General features: G+C 56.2%; 1 protein-coding gene across 2 annotated transcripts in view; it reads left to right on the top strand.

The window, feature by feature from the left end:
• The window catches only part of RPH3AL (rabphilin 3A like (without C2 domains)), a 93473-nt gene that overhangs the window by 7315 nt on the left and 61693 nt on the right, over positions 1–24465 (top strand). For both annotated transcript variants that reach the window (XM_056127261.1, XM_056127262.1), the window contains exons 2-4: positions 6293–6403; positions 10176–10319; positions 12000–12129. In XM_056127261.1, the coding sequence (XP_055983236.1) occupies positions 6327–6403; positions 10176–10319; positions 12000–12129 (351 nt within the window). In that variant the 5' untranslated portion in view covers positions 6293–6326. The remainder of the gene's footprint in view (positions 1–6292; positions 6404–10175; positions 10320–11999; positions 12130–24465) is intronic.

Here is a 24465-nt window from a genome sequence, read left to right as displayed (position 1 = left end):
CCTTCCTTGTGGTGATGACCAGGGGTCACATCCACCTCCTGTGTGTGGTTTTGTCGCACACTTGGTCCCGGTGCTCGTGGTGGGAGAGTGCGTGCAGGTGTTGTATGCATCTGACACCCCCCCTTGGCTGAGGTGCTCACACACATGGTCGACAAGAGGCCGCCCTTCCCGGCCCTGGTGCTCACACATGGGAGTGCTTGTATCCCTTTAGTGGTGGGTCTCACCCCCACGTGGCGGCAGCTCCCAGACAGCAGAACTGCCTGGAGTGAATGTGGCACAGGCAGGTGGCTCTGGGAATCGAACTCCCAGCCTGAGGCTTGCGAGACAAGTGCTCTAGTACCCCTCGCCCACTCTCCTTCCTCACTTACCCCCAACTCCAACCCCAGACTGAGCCTTTGCATGTTTGGAGGCGTGGGGAGGCCAGGACCTATCTGTGCTGTTCCCTGGCACTGGGGAGGGTGTGCTCATTTCCAACTGCCATGAGCCGGGGTGCGGGGGCCCTGCTGGAGGCGGGTGGGCGGCTGCTGGGCCCCTTATACCAGTCTCAGTGCCAGGTCTGAAGGGCACGAGCCGTGCCCAGGGGAGGCCTCCTGAGTGACGAGAGAGCATGACAGAGCTGCCTTCCTGGGGAAGACCAGGTGGCCTCTCCCTTTGGTGGGTTCTAGGCTCCCTATATGCAAAATCCGCATTAACCTTTGGTCCCAGCCGCCCCCGCCGGTAGAACTTCCTGTCTTGAGCAATATTAGAGGTGCCTGGTGAAAGTGCAAGAGGCCCACATCTGGGCGGGGGGGGTGCACTACTCCTTGCCCCCCCCCCCCACACACAAATCAAACCCTGGCAAAAACCACCTCAAACCCTCCAACAATGTACTCCCCTCTCCCAGGGGGATGTGTCCCTGGGAAATCATCAGAATTGGGCACATTTTAAAAACACACACATTTATCTCCTAGGATATCCGCTGTAGGAGTGAACAACATTGGGAACAATCTGTGCCCTCAAACAGGAAAGCCACAATGCATCGGGGGCATGTTAGAATTCTGAAGCACAATTGGAGGGCGTCTGACAGTACAATGTGGTAGGAAAACAGCCGACAGGGTGTGGCGGAAGCCACAGCCCCACTGAAGACCTGCCTGTGAATCCCAGGGGTAGGGGGGCCTCTGTGTCCTGATGTCCAGTCGGTCAATCCTGGGGGTGGGAGCTGGGTGTGTTTCGAGTGTGGTGGTGGTGCCCAGAGGGGCCCCCGGGAGTCAGAGGGGAGGGTGGTGCAGGAGGGGTCTGTGCTGGGCCTGGACACACGGAGTATCTGACTTCTGGGTGACAAATCTATCTTTCTTTAAGAACGTGATTTTTGTTTTTGTTTTTGGGCCACACCAGTGATGCTCACGGGTTACTCCTGGTTCTGCACTTAGGAATTACTGCTGGTGGTGCTCAGGGGACCATATGGGATGCTGGGAATCGAACCCAGGTTAGCCGTGTACAAGGCAAGCGCCCTACCCGCTGTACTATCCGGCCCCATTTGGCCTGAGCTCTCAACCCTCCGTCCCCAACGACTTTCCTCAGGTAGTCTCTCAGGGACTATCCTAGTCCCTGAGCCCCTGTGGAGACAGTTTCACAAGAGCACCAAGGGGGCCTCCTCCACATGTCGTGCTGGGGTCTTCTAAAGTGCAGTTGAGCAGAGGACAGGGCCCAAGCCTCTCTCAGAGCTACCCCAGGGATGTGGTCCACAAGGTTCTGCCCCGTGCAGAGAACCCACTGACTAGTGCCCGGACCCAGGGCTGGGGAGGGCACCCCGCTCTATCACCTGCCCTCTGCAGCTTCCCTGGGAGTGCCAGGAGTCCAGGCCCAAGGGCCCAGGGCAGCTGCCTTCCTCAAGCCTGAGGGGCTCACTGGGGCAGTGATGGGTGACGTGTCCCCACCTACGTTCACCGCTGTTTTTTTCTTTTTGGGTCACACCCGGCAATGCACAGGGTTTACTCCTGGCTTTGCACTCAGGAATTACTCCTGGAAGTGCTTGGGGGACTATATGGGTTGCTGGGAATCAAACCCGGGTCGGCCGCATGCAAGGCAAACGTCCTACCCGCTGTGCTATTGCTCCAACCCCGTTCACCGCTTTCTTTTCCCCAGTATCTCTGTGGTTCTGTTTGTAAAGGAAGTGCAAGTCTGAGAATGATTGCTCAGGACCCCCTTTCTGCCTGCCCAGCTCCACCCTCTAGAAGCTTCTGCAGAGGACGGACTTCTCACCCCCAAGTTTGCTCCTCCCCTGGCTGGGGTCACCGCTGCTGGCATGGAAGCCTGTAGAGAGCCCAGTTGCCCTGTGCCGTGGTGCCCCCTGCAGGCAGAGGCAGGAGCAGCAGTGCTCCGTCCCAGGTGGCTGCACCCCACATACCTGGCCAGGCAGAAGCCCTCATTTCCTGGAGCACCCAGGTATTTAAAAACTCAGTAAGAAAGAAAGGGCTCCAGAGTTGTAGTGTGTCTCAGATGCTTTCCGGAGCAGAGTAACGCCTTTCACACCCACACAGCAGTGTGACTGTGCTAGTCACAAGAAAAAAGAATTTTTCAAGACAGAGCAAACAGACCGGCCGGCACTGCAGGCTGGCAGTGGGTGCTGCTGCCCTTGGGCTGCCTGGGGAGCGGGCACGGGGCCTCCAGGCTGTATTCCCTCCAAGAAGACGGACTGTCCGGCTGAGGGGCCCCTGGCATCCCTTGGCTGCCCCTGGGGTCTCCAGCTGTGGCTGCCCAGGTTTCTTTCCCAGGCTGCCCACAATGCTCAGCCACCGAGTAGGGGCCTGGATGTTCCCAGTGGGTCAAGGTCCAGGGCTTGGTCCCCGGGGTGGTGAGGGAGCTGCAGACTGTCCCCTGCAGGCTCAGAGCGGAGCTCAGTGTGGCGTGGAGGGGCCCTGCTGCCTCTCACGGCCCGCCACAGATCAAAACTATTTTTATCATCACAATAAGGCCGATGTGTCATTTTCTCACAAATGGAAAATGTAAAGGTCATCGATGCGGCTGCAGGGACCACACTGGAATTCATCTTTAGGAAGCTACCTTCTCTCAGCCTTTGGAAGCAGTGTGAGGGACGAACACTGAGATCGCGGAGAGGCTCACAGGACTTCCTCTCCCACAGTAATTCTCTCCCTGAGAGCCCTGAGATCCACACAATTTAACAAGTCACAAGCCACAGAAGCCGGGAGAGACTGTCAGAGGATCTGGCAGTCTCTCATTAAACCAAATGATGTTACATAAGCATGTAAAATGATAATTTTCTGATTTTTGTATTGAAAAGGCAGTTGTGTTTTGCTAAAATATGTGACCTTCTAATGGGCTGGTTACTTTCCAATGAATTAATTTTTTCCTCAATTTCAATTTTTAATATCAATAACTATGCCCCTATGATCAGAATGCTCCAGCCCTTTATAAATTATTTTATTTATTGCTTTATCTTTTATTACTTTATTCCTTGGCTGTGCCAAGGGTCAAACCCAGAGCCTCACACATGCGGACTCTGTGCTCTATTGCTGAGTCACATCCCCAGCCCTTCCCAAATTTTTCTGTAACCACCTAATGAGATGCAGTGCACATACTGCACAACTCAGACTTCTCAAGGGTGCCAGTGAGTAGTTTTAGGTACCAAATGATAATACAGTGGACAAGAGGCTTGCCTTGCATGCAGCTGACCCTGGTTCAAATCCACATCTCTGCATATAATCCCCTGAGTGCTGCCAGGAACAATCCCTGAATACAGAGCCACTGTGTTGTGACCCCAACCTTTTTTTTGTGGGGGTTATGTCTGGAGATGCACAGGGTGTACTCCTGGCTTTGCACTTAGGAGTTACTCCTGGTGGTGCTCAGGGTACCATATGGGATGCTGGGAATTGAACCTGGGTTGGCTGCATGCAAGGCAAATACCCTACCCACTGTGCTATCGCTCCAGCCCTGGCCCCAACCTTCTTAACCCGCCCCCAAAGCCCCAAAAACCTAACGAACAATTTTGAGGCTTCAGTATACTCACATAGTTGTGTGGTATGAACCTTGCCTTGCTCACTATTGTTGCCCCAGAGGGGCACCCTGAATCCAGTACCTGTCTTTGCCCAGTCCTCCTCCCAGAGGGACTGCTCCTCTCCTTCCTCCCTGGATAGCTCATCTGAACAGCACTGTCCCCCATGTGGTCTTGTGACTGGCGCCATTAGCATCTTCCCATGTTGGAGTGTGTTTCCTTCCCTCGAAATCATCTTTCCCTCATGTTTGCTCACCAGTTGATGGACATTCTTGGCATACCCACTCTGGGGCTGTGATGAATAATGCTGTGTAAACAGTTCTCTGTAAGTTTTGTGCAGATGTATGTTTTTGGTTCTTGGTATTGAATTAAAAGTATTTTTTAGGTCATATGGTAGTGTGAAACAGTTTAAGAGATGCCAGAGGGGGCGGAGTGATAGTACAGCAAGCACGTGGCTGACCCAGGTTCGATCCCCAGCATCCCGTATGGTTTCTTGAACACTACCAGGAGTGATTCCTGAGTGCAGAGCCAGGGGTTAGTCCTGAGCATTGCTGGGTGTGACCCAAAAAGCAAAAAAAAAAAAAAAAAAAAGAGATGCCAGGCTGTATCCCGACTTCAGTGGTTTGGTTTGTTGGCTTGGGGGCCACTCTTGGTTCAACTGTGTGCTTGGTGCTATATGGGGGGGGGGGAGAGGGTCGCTCCTGGTGTTCCCCAGAGCACTATCCCCTGCCAGGGATCAAACCTGCCTTCCTGCATGCAAAATGTGTCCTCCCGCTGAGCTCTCTAGGCCCCCATCCTCGGTGATCTTTAAGAGTGTAAAGGGATTTATGTGTGAGCCACTGATGTAGATGGTCCGCGAGCATGGGAGTGCAGACAGCCCAGCATAGCCCCTTGTATTTCTCCTCTCAGACTGAGAGCTCCTCAGACTTGTCTCTTCTCCCCCTCACATGTGCCCATACTCTCTTTCTCCCCTTTCTCCATCTCTTTCCGGAGTGAATGAGCTCTATCCTTAGACCAGGTGGACAAAGAGTGGGTCCCGTCCTTGGTGGCAGAGAGAAAACAAGCCCGGACAGACCACGCAAGTGGATGTACCTGGAGTCGGGAGCAGGCCTGGCTCCTGCGGGGTCCGCAGGGTCTCTGGAGTCCCTGTGGGCAGGTCCCTGCAGCTGGACAGCAGGTCCTGACTCTGGGGACAGGCCCTGCTGCTGTGCTGGTGACTGAGGCATTCTGGGGCGACTGAGCCCATTAGGGAGTTGGGTTCGGCCACATTCCTGTACCTGGCATCAGCTGGGGTCCCCCTTGTGCAGGACATGTCTGGGCCAGCTAGCCATGTGTCCCCTCCTAGTCTGGCCCTCCCACACTGCAGGGCTGAGCTGGACGGCAGGCCTGGTCCCTTCACAGCTGCTCTGGACGTGGCCGAGGTGTGTCACTTGGGTGCTCGCTGGCGCCAGCCTTTTTTTTTTTTAAGCTTTAAAAAATTTTTATAAGGTAATTCACAATATTTGATTACATTTAATATTCAAACACCAATCCCACCTCCATTACACCTTCCCACCACCAAATTTGGGATGTTTCATCCCAAGCCCCAATTCCTGTCCCAAAGCACAATCGAAATAATATATATTTCGTAATATATATTTTGTTATGAAGAACCACAGAAAATGCTTACAAAAAAGTATTCATATAGGAAACAGTGTAAAGATTGTTCTATGTTGGCAGGGGAGATTAAGACATTCTTTAGGACATCGCTAACATGTTGTTAAAGGTTGAATGATGTGAGCTTTTGTATATATATATGTGAAAATATGTATATATGCATACATATCCCTCATGAGTTGTTGCCTACTATCTGAACCCCATCAAGTGTGGCGTGGTACTTGTGGAGAATGGTTAGGGAGTGTCTTATGATGTGTTGTGTGGCTGCATTTGCGACTGCAAGTCCAGGAATATGTTCACTCATGTGTGAGGCTCGGCCTGAGTGTGTGGGAAGCAGCCTTGAGCATGGCAGCAGTTGGGTTCTGGAGGTTTTCAGCAGCCGGGGCTGGGTCCCTTGTGGGGGAAGCTCTCACCCGCCCCTCTCTGGGGTGCCCTGAGTGAAACAGCTGGGTGCCGGACCTTTGGTGTCACCAATCCTGTCACCCAGTCACAGTCTCTGCTCTTATCCCGAATGGCACTGGAGGAATTAGTCTGAGGGCGGAGGTGCCAGAGGCCTCTCATGGGGATGGGCTGGAATGGGCCGGGTCAGTTCCACCCACACTGCAGCCAATGATGTGCTCTCACTTTTCCCCTCTCTCCTGTCAGATGTGACTCCCCGCCTGGCTGGGCCCCCTGAGCCATGGCTGACACCATCTTCGGCAGTGGCAGTGACCAGTGGGTTTGCCCGAACGACCGGCAGCTGGCCCTGCGAGCCAAGTGAGTACCCCGCCTCACCCGTACCGTGCATGCTTGTCTTGAACAAAGTTCCCAAGGACCTTGGAGGAGACAGTCAGAGGCAAATGCCCACCGCGCCCATTCTGGAGCTGACCACGGAAGGGCAGTTTCTTCCTTTAGTTCCACGCGGGGCACGCTGACAGTGAAACCCCTCTCTCTCCTCGTGAGTGGTGGTGCAGACGCACTGGTCACCTTACCTCCACGGCCAGTCCCGCGGGTGCCGGGAGCCCTGGTGCTCTGCCTCCCTGTGCAGAGCTGGAGCTGGCAGCCTGTCCCAGGTCTGAGGGGAGCCTTTGATGTCTGCTGCCACTTCAGAGCTGGCGCAGGCAGACAGACCTGAGCTGTAAGTCCTGTTGGCTGCAGAAGGAGCGTCCTCCCCTCCCCCCAGGGTGAAGCGCAACTCCCCAAGGTGCCCAGCCCTCTGCTGGCTCCTGGCAAGGCCTCTCTGCTTCCCCACGGCCCCATGGGCACAGCCTGTGGCGACCTTGGTTCCAGTCAGCTCAGGCTGTCCACCCCCTGATTTGACGACCTGGGGTTCCCAACTGCCTCTGCTGTCTTCCTTGTCCGCTTCCCAGGGGGAGTGTGTGTGCGTGGGTGGGTGGGGAGAGGGGGCTGGGGGGGTGGTCCCTGGCCTCGGCTGAGCCCAGCTGGGCCCCTTCATTGTTAAACCACGCTAATTACAAGAGCCAGCATTTCCCAAGTGGGACCAAGTTCAAGAAATTGGCAATTAGATGTTATGAGCCCACAGGGGACAGAGCTGGAACATCAAAGGGGAATCAGAAAATGAATTCAAAAGGGCCAGGCTGTGCAGCGTCACGTGTGGCCGCCGGTGTCTGAGCAGCAGCTAACGTGTGTGTGTCTCTCTCTCTGGACTCAGACCTGCCGGGAAGCGGGGTGCGGGCTCTCCCTCTCTCCCTCCTCCGGCTAGTGCAGGCCGGCGGGGGCTTCGTGCTCCCCACCAGGCTGCTGGGACCCCTGCTGCCCCCAGCAGCGTGTTTCCTCTGACCTTGTCTGTGCGCAGCCAGAGCTGTTCTGGCTCCTTGGGGAAGAACAGACACTTTGATCTTCTCCGTGGTGTGTTGCCCCGGAACGCCAGGCTCTGTGGGTCTCTGGGCTCCCTGACAGGGAGTGCCGCAAATCCCACAGGGGGCGGTTGTGTCAGAGGCCCCTTCCTTTCCTTGGGGCTGCTGGCTGCTGGCGCCCTGCAGGGTTCCCGGGCTCCCTGCCGTGTGGCAGACACTGATGGGGCGGGGCGAGGCCCCCCGCCACACATCATCATCACCCACAGGCCACGAGTAATCACTCCAGCAGCAGGGTGCAGTGCAGGGTGCTCACTGGCCTGGGGGTCGGGAGGGGCTTCCAGGCAGGGGGAAGCTAATGCCATGTGCCGGAGGGGGTGCAAACATGGGATTGGGAGTGCAAGGAAGAGCTTCTGAGCAGAAGGAAAGGCAAGTGCAAAGGCCTCGAGGTAGGAGACCCACTGTGGAGAGGCCTGGCAGCAGTGGGGGTGGGCGTGCAGGGTGGCGCACACACAGTGAGGGCACGAGTGTGAGAGGAAGACTGTGCCATGGGGCAGGCAGGGCTTGTGTTAGGGTGGGAGCCAGAGGGTCCTACCTGGCCTGAACATTGTGCTGTACTCAGTGATGAGGTGCTGCCCTGCCCTGGGGGCCCTGAGAACGGCCTCTTCTTCTCGGAGGGGGTGTAGGAAAGGCCTCCGGTTGCGAGTGGGTGGGAAGGGGTCTAAGGTGCCCCAGGGAGTGTCCAGCGTCAACCAGGCCTGGAACCACACACACAGCCCCACACTGGCAGCTGGGGAGGCTGGGTGAGGCCACGCCAGGTGATGGAGAGATGAGGGTGTCAATCCCTGCCATTGGTGCAGGTGGGCTCGAGGAGCCAGTATGGTTCCCCCCCACCCTCGGGTGTGAGGCACTGTCTATCCTGAGAGACCTTGGATGGCCTCCTGTGCCCCAAGGGGCTTGGTAGGGCTCAGGAGGCTCATGGCCACATGGACCTGCCCAGATGGGATCGTGGGCCCGGGAGGACATTGGACGAGGAAGTGCAGGTTGGCAGGGTTTTGTGGGGGGTGGTTTGAGGGAGGATGCCAGGGGACAGCCCAGTGGTCAGTTGGCAGCAGCCAGGCAGTTGCTTTCTGGGCTCTGGCTATTAGAAAGCCACATGAGGGGGCCAGAGAGATGGTACAGTGGGTAGGGTGCTTGCCTTGCACAGCATGCAACCCATTTTGTCTGGAATTAACTATCTTTTTAAATGAAAAAAAATGGAGTCCAGGTTTTGTCTTTACATTCTTTTAAATTAAGATCTCTGAGGCTGGAGAGAGTATAGTGGGTAGGGGTTTGCCTAGCACATGGCCAACCCAGATTGATCTCTGGCATCCCATATCATTCCCCAACTACGACCAGGAATAACCCCTCAGTATTGCAGGGTGTGGTCCAAAGACAAAAACAAACCAGAAAATGGAGATCCCTCAGGGCCAGAGAGTTAATAGGGGCAAGGGTACTTGCCTCATACTCAACCAGCTCGGGTTCTGGCTAGGGTATGGTTCCAGCCCCACCCCAACACGGCTGGGTGTGGCCTATAAGATCCCTCTTTCTTTTTTTTTTTTTTTTGATTTTTGGGTCACACCCAACAATGCTCAGAGGTTACTCCTGGCTCATGCACTCAGGAACACTCCTGGCGGTGCTCGGGGGACCATATGGGGTGCTGGGAATCGAACCTGTGTTGGCCATGTTGGCTGCGTGCAAGGCAAACGCCCTACCCGCTGTGCTATCGCTCCAGCCCCTCTTTCATTTTTTGTAATTAAAAAAAATTCTTGTTACCAAGCATAACTCATAGAGTCAAATTATGAGTTATGAGGCAAAAGTGTTTATAACGCACAAAGAGCTTAGGGCAAAACTGCCCCAGTAACTCTCATGCTGAGACTGTGGATCACGCATGAAGTATGGGCGCACCAGCCTGGAAGGGCAGTCCGAGGGGGGCACAGGGTTCATCTGGTTGGGGGAACCCCAGAAGGGGACCACTCCTCTCCCCATCTGCATCCTGCCTGCCAGAGCCCCGCCCCCGAAGAGGCCACACCCCTCGGTGCAGGTGGCCACGCCCACCGCTCCTCCAACCCCTGCTGGAGCTGGGGGTGCACTGAGCCTGCAGTGTGGGCTCTCAGGTGTCACTTCCTGAACTCGGGCTTCCTGTCACACTGTCATTCTTCAAGGCTGCGACTGCCTCCTGGTCCATGTCCGACTATGAGCACAGAATGTTTCCAGCATTGAAGTCCAGCATGGAGAGTCGGGGTCTGGGTGCCCCTGCCGCTGTCTCCCCATCCGGAGAAGGAGAAGGGGTGGGAGTCTCTACACTCCGTCCCTGGCTGCAGCCTGGGAAGGCCGTGACCTTCCTGCGCAGCCCCCAGCCCGGTACCCACTTGCCCCGCTGCAGCCTCCCTCACCTTCCCCCCACTTGAATCCTCAAGTTTTCCAAATCCCATGTCAATCACTTTTGGGTCTCCAGGCGGAGCCTCCTCACTCTCTTCTACGATTCTGATCATTTTTAATGAGCGCGCCTTAGGCTCCCACGGCCCATGGGCTGAGCTGGGCCCCCCGCCCCCACCCCTGGACATGGAGCCTGCCTCCTCCCGTCCCCGCACCCCAGCCCCCCAGCACACAGTGCCTGCTCTGTCCCCTGATGCCCTGATTGCATGGACCTGTGGGATAGGGGTGGTGCAGACAGGTTGCTGTTCTGTGTCCAGGCTGCAGGCCGGCTGGTCCGTGCACACCTACCAGTCAGAGAAGCAGAGGAAGAGCCAGCGCCTGAGCCCAGCGGAGGTGGAGGTCATCCTGGCGGTGATTCAGCGGGCGGAGCGGCAGGACGTGCTGGAGCAGCAGAGGATTGGGTGAGGGTCGGCCCCCAGGCCCAGGCCCAGTCCCGCCCCTGGGAACCGACCACAGGCTCCCAGGCTCCCAGGGCAGCTGGCTCTGCCTGAGCCCCCATCCCTTCATGTCTGTGCCCCCATCCTTTCATGTCTCAGCTCGCTTCTGTTGTTGGGGCTAGTGGCTCCTGTGTAGTCCTGGGCTGCGGGGGGCCGGGGTGGGGGGAATGGAGGTGTGCACCCAAAGTCAGTGCTGGCCCCTTCAGGTGTAGTCCTGGAAGCCCCTGAGCACTGGCAGCCGAGCAGCACCGTGTGGCTGGGCCCAGGCAGTGGGCCCTATGGACCCGCTAGCCTAGTATCAGCAAGAGTAGCCCCTTAGGCCCCACTGAGCTCTGCCTGGAGACCCCCTCCTCCCAAATCACTTTTAAAGTAATGCGGAAGCTCATGTCCTCTGCGCGAGACCCTGTGTCCACACGGCCATCCATTTGCCTGTGTTCACCGGGCAGTCCTGGGCCTGGCGAGGAGGGGAGCCCAGCAGCCAGCCAGTAGGTGCAGGGGCGGGATCAACTGCAGGTTGCTGGTGAAATGGGGGTCGCAGTGGGCTGTGAAGCACCGAGCCCTAGTCTCTCCAAGAAGTGGGGCTCTTTCTCCTTCTGCCCCCAGCTTCTCCAGACGCCCAGTTGCTTCAACCAAAAACTTGTCCACCTTGCTTGCTCTTGCTCTCTCTAATCTCCCCTTGCTTACTCCAGATCCGTGATGCTCCTCTGAAATTCCCCCACGGCCTCTCTGTCCTTCTCCCCGGACCCCCGCCTCACTCCCCACTCTCACCTCTATTTGCCCTGTGATCCCGGCTTCCTAAGCAGCTAGAAGGAGCTTTGGAGACTGTCATTCGGGATCAAATCTCTCTTCTCCCGAAAACTCTTCAGTGGCTTCACTGTAACTGTAGAAAGTAAGCCACATTCTATTTTGTGACCTGAAACCCCCCCTGGAAGTGGCCCCTCTGGGCCCCTCACACCTCATTTCCTCCGGGGCGTCCACAGGCTCAGAGGCGATCTCCCTGCCCTGGCCAGCCCAGCCCGAGCGCTACAGGTCGGTGCTTGTCATCAGAGCAGCTCAGAGGGGCCTGCACCAGCCCCCATCTTCACCGATCCCTCCCTCCCCAGACCCGGGGCTGTCCCCCTCCAGCCCACCCCACTCCCACCGATTTCTCTTCCCACAGTTTGCATGTTCAATTGTTTTGTTTGGTTGGCTTGGTTTGGGGGTCACACTTGGCTGCTCTCAGGGCATACTCCTGACTCTGCACTCAGGGATCACTCCCAGGCTGTGTGACCAGGGTGCGTGGGCACATTTGTGGTCACCAGGGATCAAACCCCGATAGGCCATATACAAGGCAAGTGCCTTAACCCCTGTGTATCTCTCCAGTCCACGCGTTTGCTTGTTTGGGGACTTTCTGCCTTCCTTGGATGTCAGTTCCCCAAGATAGGAGCCATGTCTGTCTGTCTGGCTGGCTTGTTCTGTTTCCAGGGTCAGGCTCCTCAGCGATGCTCAATGAATAATGGGTGTGTGGACGAATGGTTAGCAGTTAGCCAGAGGGAGGAGGAGCACGCGGCCCATGGCAGCTTTGTCTGGGAGGTGCCCCTTGGAGCCTGGGAACTCTGTCTGTCCTTCTGCCTGTCTCATCTGACCCTGGCTCCTGTGGTGCAGGCGGCTGGTGGAACGGCTGGAGACCATGCGGCGCAATGCGATGGGGGATGGCCAGTCCCAGTGCCTGCTCTGTGGGGAAGCGCTGGGCCTCCTGGGCAGCGCGTCCGTGTTCTGCAGAGACTGCAGGAAGGTAAGACCCCGCTCTAGCCTGGACCAGCCCCCGGGCTCTTTGTGTGTCTGTGGCTCTGTGCCTGCTCGAATGTGTGCGTGTGGTAGCCGACACTTCTGGGCAAGAAGGATCGGCTCCTGGGCTAGAGTGATAGCACAGCGGGTTGGGCGTTTGCCTTGTATGCGGCTGACCCGGGTTCGATTCCCAGCATCCCATATGGTCCCCTGAGCACCACCAGGAGTAACTCCTGAGCGCAGAGCCAGGAGTAACCCCTGTGCACTGCTGGGTGTGACCCAAAAAGCAGGAAAAAAAAAAGAAAAAGAAGGATTGGCTCGTGGCAGTCAGATGAATCAGGAGGACCAGCTGCTGGCTTCTGGGGAGCGTTGCGTCTCCCCGGCCTGGGCGCGAATTCAGCCGGCTCTTCCACTAGCTGCGTGTTTAACCCACCAAATTTTATTTTATTTTATTTTTTAAATTTTTTTATTTTTTTTATTTATTGAATCACTGTGGGAAAGGCTACAAAGCTTTCAGGTTTAGGTCTCAGTCATGCAAATATCAAACACATTTCCCTTTACCAATACTTATTTTTTACCATGAAGAACCCCAATAAAACCCCACCCCCCAACCCCCACCAAATTTTATTTCCCACATCTGTAGAATAGGGAGAATGATGACCTGTGCTTTAGGGAGTTGTGAGTATCCCCTAGTATCTGCAAGTTCTGAGACCTTGTCTGGCGTGGTAAGTAATCAGTAAGTGTTACTAGATGGCCTTAGGTATGATCTCCACAGGGCCAAATGGCACGCTAGAACTGGACTTCCTGTTCTGTGGCTCTGCTCTTCTCACCCCTGGCCACTCAACCTGGAAGGATCTTTGTGGCGGGGCCGAGGCTGGAGCTCTGGGCAGGAGGGAAGGAGTGAGGGAAGAAGGGAAGGGAGGGAAGAATTTACAACAAGGTCAAATGGACTTTCTCCTTATACTGATGGTTCTAAATTGTGCCACTTAGTAAATTGTTTCATACTGAGTCCAGGACCTTTTTAATTAACTTATTTCCCCCTGGAATTTCTGTTGCCTTTGTTCTCCTTGGAAGGCCAAAGAAGAGTGTGCCTTCTAATTCTCAGGATTATTTAGCATCATGGGTCTTCCTTTTCCGGCCCTAAACAGAGCCCATACCTGTATTTCTCCCTTTTGTGTATATTCTTGTCCCCTGGAGCCCACCTTTAAGTGACTTCCTCTGTCAGCCCTGCTGTAAGCCTGGGGTTACTATGTTCAGTAAGACAGAGAAAAACCTATCTCACGATGATTCAATAAAAAAAAAAGATAGAGAAAAACGCTTCTTTCTGGGGACTGCATTGGATGGGGAACACTCCCCTCCCCCCCAAAAAAATAAGTAATGATCAAGGAAGTAAGAAGATTTTGGGAAATAGTAAGTCCTGGGGAGAAATGGAGATGGGGCGGGGGGTAGTGAGAATCGAGGACTAAAACTGATGTCAGAGAGGTAAACTTGCACAGACGAGGCCCCACGAGGCCACTGGCAGTCTGCACAGTGGAATTTCCAATGCCATTTAAAACCTGGATGAGAGAACCAAGATGCCAAGGGACAAAGGCATTAGTTAGATTCCAGCTAAGGCTTTGAGCCCCCTTCCTCTGTTGTGGGAGACAAATGGGGCCGAGGATGTGGAGTCACAGTGGAGTGGTTGGGGGGTGGGGGAGGGAGGGAGGCACTTGGGAAGCTCTTCTATGGCCCTGATGGGTGGTCAGCACAAGGAGAGGGCCAAGGCCTAGGGATGCCCAGCCCCTGGCCAGGCGTGGCTGTGTTTTGATTTCTGCTTGGGAGGATGGGCCCAGTGCCCATCAGCTGCTTCTGCCCCTCTGCTCTTCGGGTGCTGTGAGTGTTTGGGCTGGAGGGTCCAGAAAACCACTTGGCGTCGAATTCCTCTTTCCTGGGGGATGTCTGGGACCTTTTCCACAGAGAGCCTCACCTCTGGAGGACTTTAGCTGGAGGGGGGAGCTGGAGCTGTTCTTCCAGCCCCTCCCACTGTCGCTGCTAGAGGGTGTTGCCGCTTACAAATCCTGCTAATCGCTCCCTGTGCTGCAGCTGAGGACTGGGACTTGGCTTAGGGGGTGAGCTGGGGCAGCTTAGAGCATCAGAGAGGCCTTGTTCGAGGGGGAGGGTCATTGTGGGGGGCCCAGTCTGCAGGATGAGTCTTTGGAAGGGGCGTCGTCCGTTCCTGAAAGGACAGTGCCATCCACTTGTCCGTCACCGTCACGTGAAGATTGGAGGGTCTCTGTACGCAGGCCCTGTGAGCGGAGGGGTAACCGTGAATGAGAGAGGCCAGCTCCTCATGCTCACGCCGGGCACGAGGCTCAGGGGGAAAGCGCGTCCTGAGCTCCATCCTGGCCCCCGCTGTCCGGCAAGCAGTGGGTGTACCTGGGGGCATGGGGGAGTGTGCAGAGAGTGAGAGCAAGAGACGGGTTAGTGGTGGAGTTAGTGGGGGCTGACTCGGGTCCATCAACACAGTCCATTATTGCTATGAATCCCCTTCGTGGTCTGGACTGTTCCAACTGCCCAGGTGATACAGATGATGGGAACGCCCTGCCGAGGGTCAGTGACATGCCCTGGGTTAGCCCATGTGGCCGGCATACACCCAAACACAGCTGACAGAGTGCGTCAACAGCTGAGACTGATTCTCCTGGTCCAGGGGCTGGGAAGGCCACCCCAGGCACTATCCCCTCCAGTTCTTTCTGGGGAGGGGAGCGTAGGCGGGAATGCTCCTGGCTGCAGCCCCCTCCTGGGTCCTCAAAGGGCCGTGCAGGGCTCCCCTTCCTTTTCCTCATCTTTCCTTTTCTTTTCCCAGCAGTACCTGGAGTCCAGCCCAGGGCCTCACCCAAGCAAGCAGACTGTCTCCCATTTGCCACATCCCCGGCTTTCGTCCCCTTCTTAGGATACTGGCCCTATGAGCAGCTAATGGGCATGTGGACAGAGGCCAGCCTGGGCCCACATCCCCCTCCCAGAGCTGGAGTCTGTGTGCATGCCCAGCTCACCTCTCCCCAGCCGGATGGTTGATTAGAGGCCTGGCCCTCTGAGTATCTGTGCTCTGACATATCACCTCCCCACTCACCTTCCCCGAGCACGGGGGGGCTGGGCAGGGCAGGGGGATAGCGTGGGGTTCCAGGGAAGCAGCTGGCTTCTGTCCACCTGGGCTGGAACGGTGCTCAGTGGTCATGGGAGCTGGGCGCTGTGAAGGAGGGCGGGCCCAGCATCCTGGGCTTCTAGACACCTGGGCAAAAGGTCAGGATTGGGGTGGGGGGCCACCAGAAATCTGCTCCCTGACCCCTTTCCCAAGATGCTGGGGAAGTGTGAGCTGCTGAGGAGGACTAGCACCCCACCCCAGGACAGCTGGCAGTGACCATGTCCACGGACCCCATCACATCGTACTGGGATTGCTCTGTGTGTGGACACTTCCCTCCTGGTTCTCCCCTCAGGCTTTCCCTCCACACACACTCACATACCACACCTTACACACACACACACACACACACACACATACACACGTGTGTGTGAAGATGCCTCACTACCACACACCACATATGCCACACCCTCCACCTCACAAACCATACACAATGCACACATCACACACCCCTCACACACCACATCTTGCACACACACACAGATGCTTCACCACCACGCACACTACATACACTACACCCTCCACACACATATACCTCGCAAACCACCATACATACCTTACACACACGCAAATGCCTTGCTATCACACACCACATACACCACGCCCTCCACACACATACACCTCAACAAACCACACAGATCACATACGTCATACACCATACCTTACATACACACATACAGATGCCTCACACACCACACACACAGCACACACCACACCACAGACATCTTACCACATACCACACAGACACACTGCACATGCCAAACACTCATACACTACACACACACACCCCACACCTACCAGACCCTCACACACCACACACGGGCACACATACATAAGCCTCCCACAGTCGACCCCACTCTCAAGCACACACCCACAGAGAACCCTGAGGCCATTCTCTGCTCTCCCTGGGGGTGTACAAACACTTAAGGAAAGTTACCTGGGTCCTGAGGGCGGAGATGTGAGGTGCGTGGCGAGGGGCACTGTGCCATTGTCGCCAGAAGAGAAGGGCTCCGTCCTGCTGCTGCTCGCTGTGGTCGCCCGGCTGGGCTGTGGGGCATGGGGTCCTCGGTCTGAAGAGGCTGGCATAGGTGCCGAGCCCCTGTCCAGACTGAGTGCCTGCTCTGTGCCGTCTCTCTGGGAGAGGTGGCCTGGGTGACACTGGTGCACCTCTCCATGTCCAGCCCAGCCCCAGGTCTGTTCCCGCCATGCGCCCCGACCTGCCTCCCTCAGCTGCCTGCTCCTCAGCCTGACTCACTTGTCGTGGCCTGTCTAGAGGCTCTGAGGGGCTGAGGGGTTCCTTCCCCCCCGCCACAGGGTCTCCCACCAGCCTGTGTTGCTCGCCCCATAGCTGCATCCATGTCCCTTCTCGTTACTGACCAGAAGGACGGGGGTCTCCTGAGGAGACGTCGGTGCGATCCTTGCTTTGGGTTTCCTTCCTGTTACACGGCCACATCCAGAGTCACCGCCAGGCCCTGTGACCCTCCCGGCCTTGCCCACTCACCTCCAAGAAGGGAGAGTCCCCAATGCCCCTTCCCAGCCCAGTGCCTCAGCACCATGGGGGCAAGGGCAGGGGTGCTAGGCTGAGCCCCACTTCCCACCTTCACCTCCCACCCACTCTAGCTCCTCTGGCCTCTGCCTGGGGCCTGACTCCTGGGACCACACAGATACCACAGCTGCCTTAGCTCTCCCTGTCCCCTCCATCCTTCGGCTCACCCTGTCTGCTCTGTCAGCTCACCCTGTCCCCTCCATCCCTCGGCTCACCCTGTCCCCTCTGTCAGCTCACCCTGTCCCCTCTGTCCCTCAGGTCGCCCTGTGGCTCAGGCTGCAACTGAACCATGTGTTCCCAGCACGAGGGCCCCACACACTCCCTCTGCTTTCCCCCAGTTCTATGATGCCATCTGCCCCCAGAGGCTGGAGGTGGAAACCAGGATTATGCCCATGTTCCAGCTGGAGAAACTGAGGCTAGAGCCATGAGTCATTCCTGATCACATGTGGGAACCTACAGCTGGGTCCAGAGTTTGGACCCAATTCCCTTCGGGAAGTCTAGACTAAAGCCAGGTAGAACCCCTTCCCCAAAAGGGTGCTTGTCTTGCCAATGGGGCGCCAAGGCTGCTGACCAGGTGCCTCCAACACTGGAGAAGGATTTGGACCCCCGGAGTTGATCCTCTGCCATGGGGTGTGGTGCCCAGCCTGGGCCCTGAGACTGACCCTCGGCCCCTGAGAGTGGATCTGGCTGCTGTCTACCTTTCCCAGGGGGGGGCAGGCCGGTGCAGGCCCATGGGGCTTAGGTTGTTAGCCCAGTCAGGCCCTCTGGGCCCTGTCCACCCCCGCCCACCGGGGCTCTGCCTGGCCTGGCGGTCCAGCTGGCGTGTGCCCAGCCTCAGGAAGCGGCGTGGGCAAATCTGGTTAGCGGCTGTTACCGGCAGCGCTGATCTGTGCGGCGGCTCGTCCTTGCCGGGGTAAGTGAGAGATAATGACATTTCCGGTTCCTGGAGTGGCTCACGCAGGCTGTGCCTGCCAACTGCCACCCGCCACGTTTCTCCAGGCTCTGTCAGGACTGCTCCTGGGCCAGGGAGGTCCGTGAGGGGCTGGGAGAAGGGACGCCGGCCCCTTGTGGCGGCTCGGGCTCCTCCTCACCCTGGCCAGCTCTGCTCTGTGGGAAGGACCACCCAGCATTACAGATGGGGAAACTGAGGCTCAGAGGGCTAATCTGCCAGGTTTGCCCGAGGTCTTGCTTTGCCCAGGGGCCGCATCTGCCTCGCGGGACTTTGGGCTCAATCAGAATGTAGGGGATGTCTGGACCCCAGCGTGGTGGACTTGTGTGCTGGTCACTCAGCCCCTCCCCCCCTGCATGGGGGAGAAACGTCCTTTTCCTCCAGGTCACCAGGCAGCGTGGTCACTAGAGAACCAGGTGCAGTTTCATCTCTAGGGATGTGTCCCCACTGCTGGGAGCACCCAGGAGGGGAGGCGCCCTTTGGGGCAGGTGGGGGGAGGAATCAGGGAAGGCGTCGTGGAAGAGGTTGGTGTTCTGGACTCAGACGTCACGTAGTATGTAGACGGGAGCACGGCGCCTGCCTGTGCGGAGTCCTGTGAGAACCTATAGTACAGGGCGCAGACCAGGCAAGAGGGCCTGGCGTGGGGGCTGGCGGGAAGCCAGGAGCATTCTCACCCGTCTCTCACCCGTCTGTGCCTGTTTTCTGGTCTCTGCTGTCAGGCTGGAGCCTGGTGGCCTCTGCCCACTGCAAGGCCAGGATGTGCTCGCTGATGCTCTGGGCAGTGTTGGGCCTGGACGCAGCTGGGGGTGCTCCCAGCCTGTTTCCGGGGAGAAGACAGCAGGAGAGGACAGAAAAGTCTGCTTCACTTTCCCAGGGAAACAGCAGCCTGCCCGCAGCAGGAAGGATTTTTTTTTTCTTTTTTTGAAATAGCACAGTGGGTAGGGTTTTGCCTTGCACATGGCCAACCCGGGTTCGATTCCTCCATCCCTCTTGGAGCAAGCTACCGAGAGTATCCCGCCCACACAGCAGAGCCTGGCAAGCTCCTCGTGACATATTCGATATGCCAAAAACAGTAACAACAAGTCTCATAATGGAGATGTTACTGGTGTCCAAAATCAATGAACAGCGGGAGGACAGTGCCACAGTGCTTTGAAATCATCAATTTTATTTCTTTACTCAGGGTTTGGGGCTCACACCACAGTGCCCAGGCACTACTCCTATCTCTGTGTTCAGGGGTCAGTCCTGGGGGTGCCGGGGCTCGAACCGGAGTTGGCTGCAGGTAAGACGAGCACTTTAGGCCCTGCACTATCTCACTATCTCTCAGTGCCCAAGCAGTTCTTTGGTTTTATGTTGGTATTTGGGCCACACTTAGGTGGTGCTCCCAGTTCTGCACTCGGGGATCACTCCTGGCGGTGGCCAGGGAACCCCATGAGATGCCGGAGAGCAAACCTGGGTGAGCCCTGTGCAAGGCCTGCCTACTGTACTGTTGCTCCGGCCCCTCATGCTGGCCCTTTCCTTTGGGCTCAGGCCCTGAGAATTTCAGAGCCCGAGTCTGCTTGGGGGGCTGCCGGGAGCCCCTTGCCTGGCTGGTGCTAGCAGTGGGAGCATCCTTCCTCCAGGCAGCCTCCTCCCCCCATCGGGAAGCTGTGCTGGACTCAGAGGAGGCCCTAGCAGGACTCACAGGGCAACAAAAGCCCCCCCCCCCCCAACTGTGGTGGCTCCTTTCAGCCTGGGGTGGGGGGCACGCCCACACAGCCAAGCCTGAGGGGCAGACCAGGCATGATCTGGGAGGCTCCAGCCTCCAGACTTGGGGCTTCCAGAGTGCAGAGCTTGGTTATGCAACAGGGCTGGCCTTGGGGAGGAGGGAGCAGGCTGCGTCTGGGGCCGTCAGCTCTGCACTCCTGTGGGTCTGTCTGGGAAAGCAGAAAGCCGGCTGCGGTTCTCTATGGCTGCCATGCTGGGGCCATCGTTCAGGGCCGGAGTGCAGGAGGCCAGGGTGCCATCCAGGTCAGGGGCCCCAGAGCCCAGCTGAGAGTAGCCCCGGAGCCCCGCCAGGCATATCCCCAAATCCAAAACAAAGCAAACAAAAAGCAAGGAGGGCCCCCAGCCCATTCCTGCAGTACAGGACAGCCCACTCATTGTGAGGGAGGGCAGCCCCTCCAGGGACCCTACCCCTGGGCCACTAGCAGCAGGACTCACAGGGGAACAAAATGAAAGTTCACACCCTGAACACAAATGAAATGCTGGAAGGATTGTACTGCATGTGGGCGGGTGCACACACACACACACACCCCTCCTCCCCCCTGCACAGAGCAAGAACCTGATAAATGGTGCCTTGTCGAGCCCCAGAGCTGAAACTACATGACCAGGTGGCCTGGAACGAGACCAGTATCATTCATCAGTACCCCTTGCCTCCCCCCCCCCCCCCCCACACACACACATACCTCCTCACCCACCTCCCATCCAGCCTAGGGGGCATTGCAGAGCTGTTGGCCTGTGCAGTGCATGGCCTGGGAGACAGCTGGCCACCCTATGGTCTGTGTGGAGCCGCATGGACCTGTGTCTGGGGGACGCAAGGTGTTTAGCTATGATCCAGGTCCAGGAGCGTGTGTGTGTGTGTGTGTGTGTGTGTGTGTGTGTGTGTGTGTGTGTGCTCACCCCACATGGCCTGGGCTGTGTCCTTCTACCAGCAGGTTGAGGGGTGTCTGTTGAGGGGTGTGTGTGTCTATTAGGGGTGTGTCTTTTGGGGGTGTGTGTCTGTTGGTGTTGTGTGTCTGTGTGGGGGGAGGTGTCTCTTGGTGTGTATCTGTTGGGGGTGTCTGTGCAGGCTGTCCACTTTGTCCCTCTCATGATCCCTCAGCACTCCAGGCAGGTCTGACTGAGGCTCTGTCCTGCGGGCCTGGGTTTGCACGTTGCCTCTGGGGAAATCCCCTTGACACCTTATGTTAAGACCAGCTATTGCCCCCAGTGTCCCCATGTGTGCCCAGTGTCTGTACTTCCATTCTGTCCTGCAAGACCCGCTTCTCTGGGGCTCTGAAAACTCTCTCTGCTGCTCCGGGACCCTCTGCACCACTCACTCTCATCACCCTAGCCCCTGGAGTGGCCCCTTCTCCAGTGTCAGCCCCGTGGTGCTGCTGTGGGTCTGCATCCTAACAGATGCATTCGGCAAGGCCGGACACAGAAGGGATGCCAAGACCCCATCCGGGCACGATTTGGTATCATGGGCTCCTGAGTGCGGGTTGTCAGAGCCGGGCCTGGACCTTGGACCCCCTCCTCTGGGATGCAGTGCCCTCGCCACTAGGGCACCGTGGAGGGAAGGGGCTCCTCTCAAATCTGCTGCCTTTGGCATGGGTGTGGGGCTGGGGGCGGGGGTGACATTGGTCTGGGCAGACTCAGTGACTGTTCTGCTGGGGACAGGAACCTGCGTCAGTGCCAGAGGGGCCGCACAGTCAGCATCAGTGCTCACCACCTGCAGCTGGGGTGGAGGCGGTCAACCCTTCCTTGGCGGGCGAAGGTGGGGGGCAAAGAGACCACCCTCCCTTATAGATCACTTCTTGGCTTCCTACTGGCTTTTCTCAGACCATCCCAGCCCAGGGGTTGGGGGTCTTCCAGCAATGTCTTCTGGGGCCTCATTGTCACAGCACTTACAGGCAACCAGAGCCACCGGCAGTAGCCCCCAGCCCTGCTGGCCGCCCACTGCGCCCAAAAGTCAGGGAGGAGGGTCCTGGCTGTGCCCTCATCCTCCTGAGGCTCAAGGAAGATGGAGGGGGAGCTGGCCCTGCCTTGCTGGTGCCCACTCAGCCGGGCATCACATACCTGAGTCCCCCACAGCCAAGTCATCCTCGTTCACTGCAACAGAGCCAGTCACACCCATCTCAGAGAAGCAGTTGTAAGTATTAAGTGAGGGAGGGCTGGAGCGATAGCACAGTGGGGAGGGCATTTGTCTTGCAGGAGGCCGACCCAGGTTTGATTCTCATCATCCCAAATGGTCCCCTGAGCACTGCCAGGAGTAATTCCGGAGTGCAGAGCCAGGAGTAACTGTGCATTGCCGGGTGTGACCCAAAAAGCAAAAGAGAAAAGAAAAGAAAAGAAAATTAAGTGAGGGGGTGCTGGAGCAATAATACAGCAGGGAGGCCTGAGTATAGAGCCAGGAGTAACCTCTGAGCACTGCCAGTGTGCCACCTCCCCTGTAGGGCGGGGGTGGGAGGGAGAGAGTAGAATTAAGTGAGAAGCTTGTTCCCCTGAACACATCTGCTTGTGTTTGTGTCTCTGCCTCTTCCACTCTGGAGAAGCCATGTTCTCCTCTTGAACTTGTATTTCCTCTCTTTCTCTCCCTTCACATCTTTCTCAGTAAATTTCAGTAAGAACTCTTGCTTTACTTTTTTAAAATATAGGCTAAAACACCTGGCTTGGAGCCTGGTGCAGCGCACGTGCTTGCTAAGGCATATAAATATTTATCACCTGTACATCATAGCTCACTATTTTTAGTCATTTGGTAGTGGAATCTGGGTTCAAGGTACAGAATCTGACAAGGGCTAGCTTTTCTTTTTTTAATTTTTTGAAGGGGGATGGTCACACCCAGTGGTACTCAGAGCTCACTCCTGACTCTGTGCTCAGGAATTGTTCCTGGCCATGCTTGGGGGATTATATGGGGTGCCAGAGATTGAACCTGGATCAGCCATGTGCCTGTGCCCTGCCTGTTGTACTATGGCTCGGCCCCTACAAGAGCTAGCTCTGACCTCCTGGCCCCCTGGGACTGGTGAAGTCTCGCCACACTTGGCTACGGGCAGGGCTAAGCTGGTGAGCAAGGGGATGTGTCACCCGGGACCCAGTGAGGCAAAGCTGACATCTGAGTCACAGCACACCAGCAGGTCCTGTCACCTGCCCATCTGCACAGATGTTTTCTGCTTCTTTAATTCATCTAGACTTGAAGGGAGGCAAGTGATTCCCCAAAGCATGTAGCATAGGCTTCCTTTAAATAGGAATTCTGTTTATCCATCTGAAATAGATTTTTAACTCAACAGAATATGATTTACATTTTGGCCGCTATCCTTCTAGACATTTTTCTGTGCATATATCAGCTTCTAAATAGAGTCAGGCACATATGCATATATATATATATATATATATATATATATATATATATATATGGTTGAGAATCATACTATGCATATTGTTTATAACAGACTCCTTAAACTTAATTTATCATGACTATTGCTCCATTTCAGTACATACCTTGCAACAGTTTTCACTTTTTCTGTTTGTATCATGGGTTGTTTTTTTTTTAAATAGGGGCTTTCCCTAGCAGAGTTCAGCCCCTGTGGCTGGCAGTGTTCAGATTCTTGGCCATAGCAGCAGTGCTCAGGGCCGTCTTGCAGTGCTGCGGATGGTGCTCAGTGCCTGGCAGGGGCTCTGCTCCTTGAGCTATCTCCCTGGCCTGCAGCATCATCATTAGTATTATTATTATTATTTTGCTTTTTGGGTCATACCCGGAGATGCACAGGGGTTACTCCTGGCTCATGAACTCAGGAATCACTCCTGGTGGTGCTCAGGGAACCATATGGGATGTTGGGAATCGAACCCGGGTCAGCCGCGTGCAAGGCAAACGCCCTATCCACTGTGCTATTGCTCCAGCCCCTGCATCATTATTTTTAAAGCTGCCTCACTTTTCCCAAGACCGTTGGATTTTTTTCCTTGCTGAAGATTCAATTTCTAGCATCAGAGACACAGCATGTAATGTGACTATGCTTCACAAGGCTTTCTGCACACGTGTGCCTGTGTGTCCATGTGGGTATGCAAGTGCATGTGTGTGTGTGTGTGCTTGTGCATGTGTGGGTATGAGCACATGTTAGTGTGCTCATGTGTGGGTATGTATGTGCTCGTGAGTGTTCCCATGTGTGTCTGTGTGCATGTCCGTAGAGTATGTGTGCGTGGGTAGATGTGTGTGTGTACATCTTTGCGTCACCTTCATTCCTAAATGTTGCCATCTTTCCCTCTTCCTTACCGGGGGACGTTTTTCGCAGTTCCAAACATCATTTGCAGTGTAGCTCCCAATGAGAGCACGTCTCACCTGCAAACTTCAGTTGATTAGAACTCTCAAGAAAGTCATTTTCCAGATGGGTTTTGCTAGTTCATTGGCTCCTATTGGGATACGCTTGGAGGACAAAAGGCCGTGCCGTGTTCACACTCACTATTTCCTGCAACGCCTCCCATCGAGGATTGAATCATGCCTGTTGGAATTGCAGCACCAAATATTTTTCAATTAACCATTCCCGTGTTCATTTTGGCAGTGCCACCGGTGTTTCTCTGGGCAGTATGGAGCATCTGAATGCAATTTCATCCTTTTTGTTTTTGTTTTTGTTTTTGTTTTTTGTTTTTTGCCTGGCTGATCACCGGAAGACACTCAGTGTGATAAATGGTGCTCCGGGCAGGCTGGGCTGGGCTGGTAGGTGTGTGGCTGTTGGCCCTGCTCTGAGGTGTCCCTCATGGCTGGCCCTGAGTACTGCTGGCGTCTGCGTGTCTGGCACCATGCCCCCTCTGAGGAGCGCGGAGGTCCTGCCTGGCTGGCTCTGCCCAGGGGGAAGCGCTCCAGCTGGAGCCGGCGGCACCAGGACCTCCTCACGCCTGCAGAGCCAGGGCAGGGCAGGTAGGGAGGCACGGCTCGGGGAGCATG

The sequence above is a fragment of the Sorex fumeus genome, unplaced genomic scaffold, assembly GCF_029834395.1.
Source record: "Sorex fumeus unplaced genomic scaffold, SorFum_2.1 ptg000063l, whole genome shotgun sequence".
NCBI lineage: Eukaryota > Metazoa > Chordata > Mammalia > Eulipotyphla > Soricidae > Sorex > Sorex fumeus.
The sequence above is the reverse complement of the archived record's forward strand: the minus strand, read 5'-3'. Positions and strand labels throughout refer to the sequence as shown.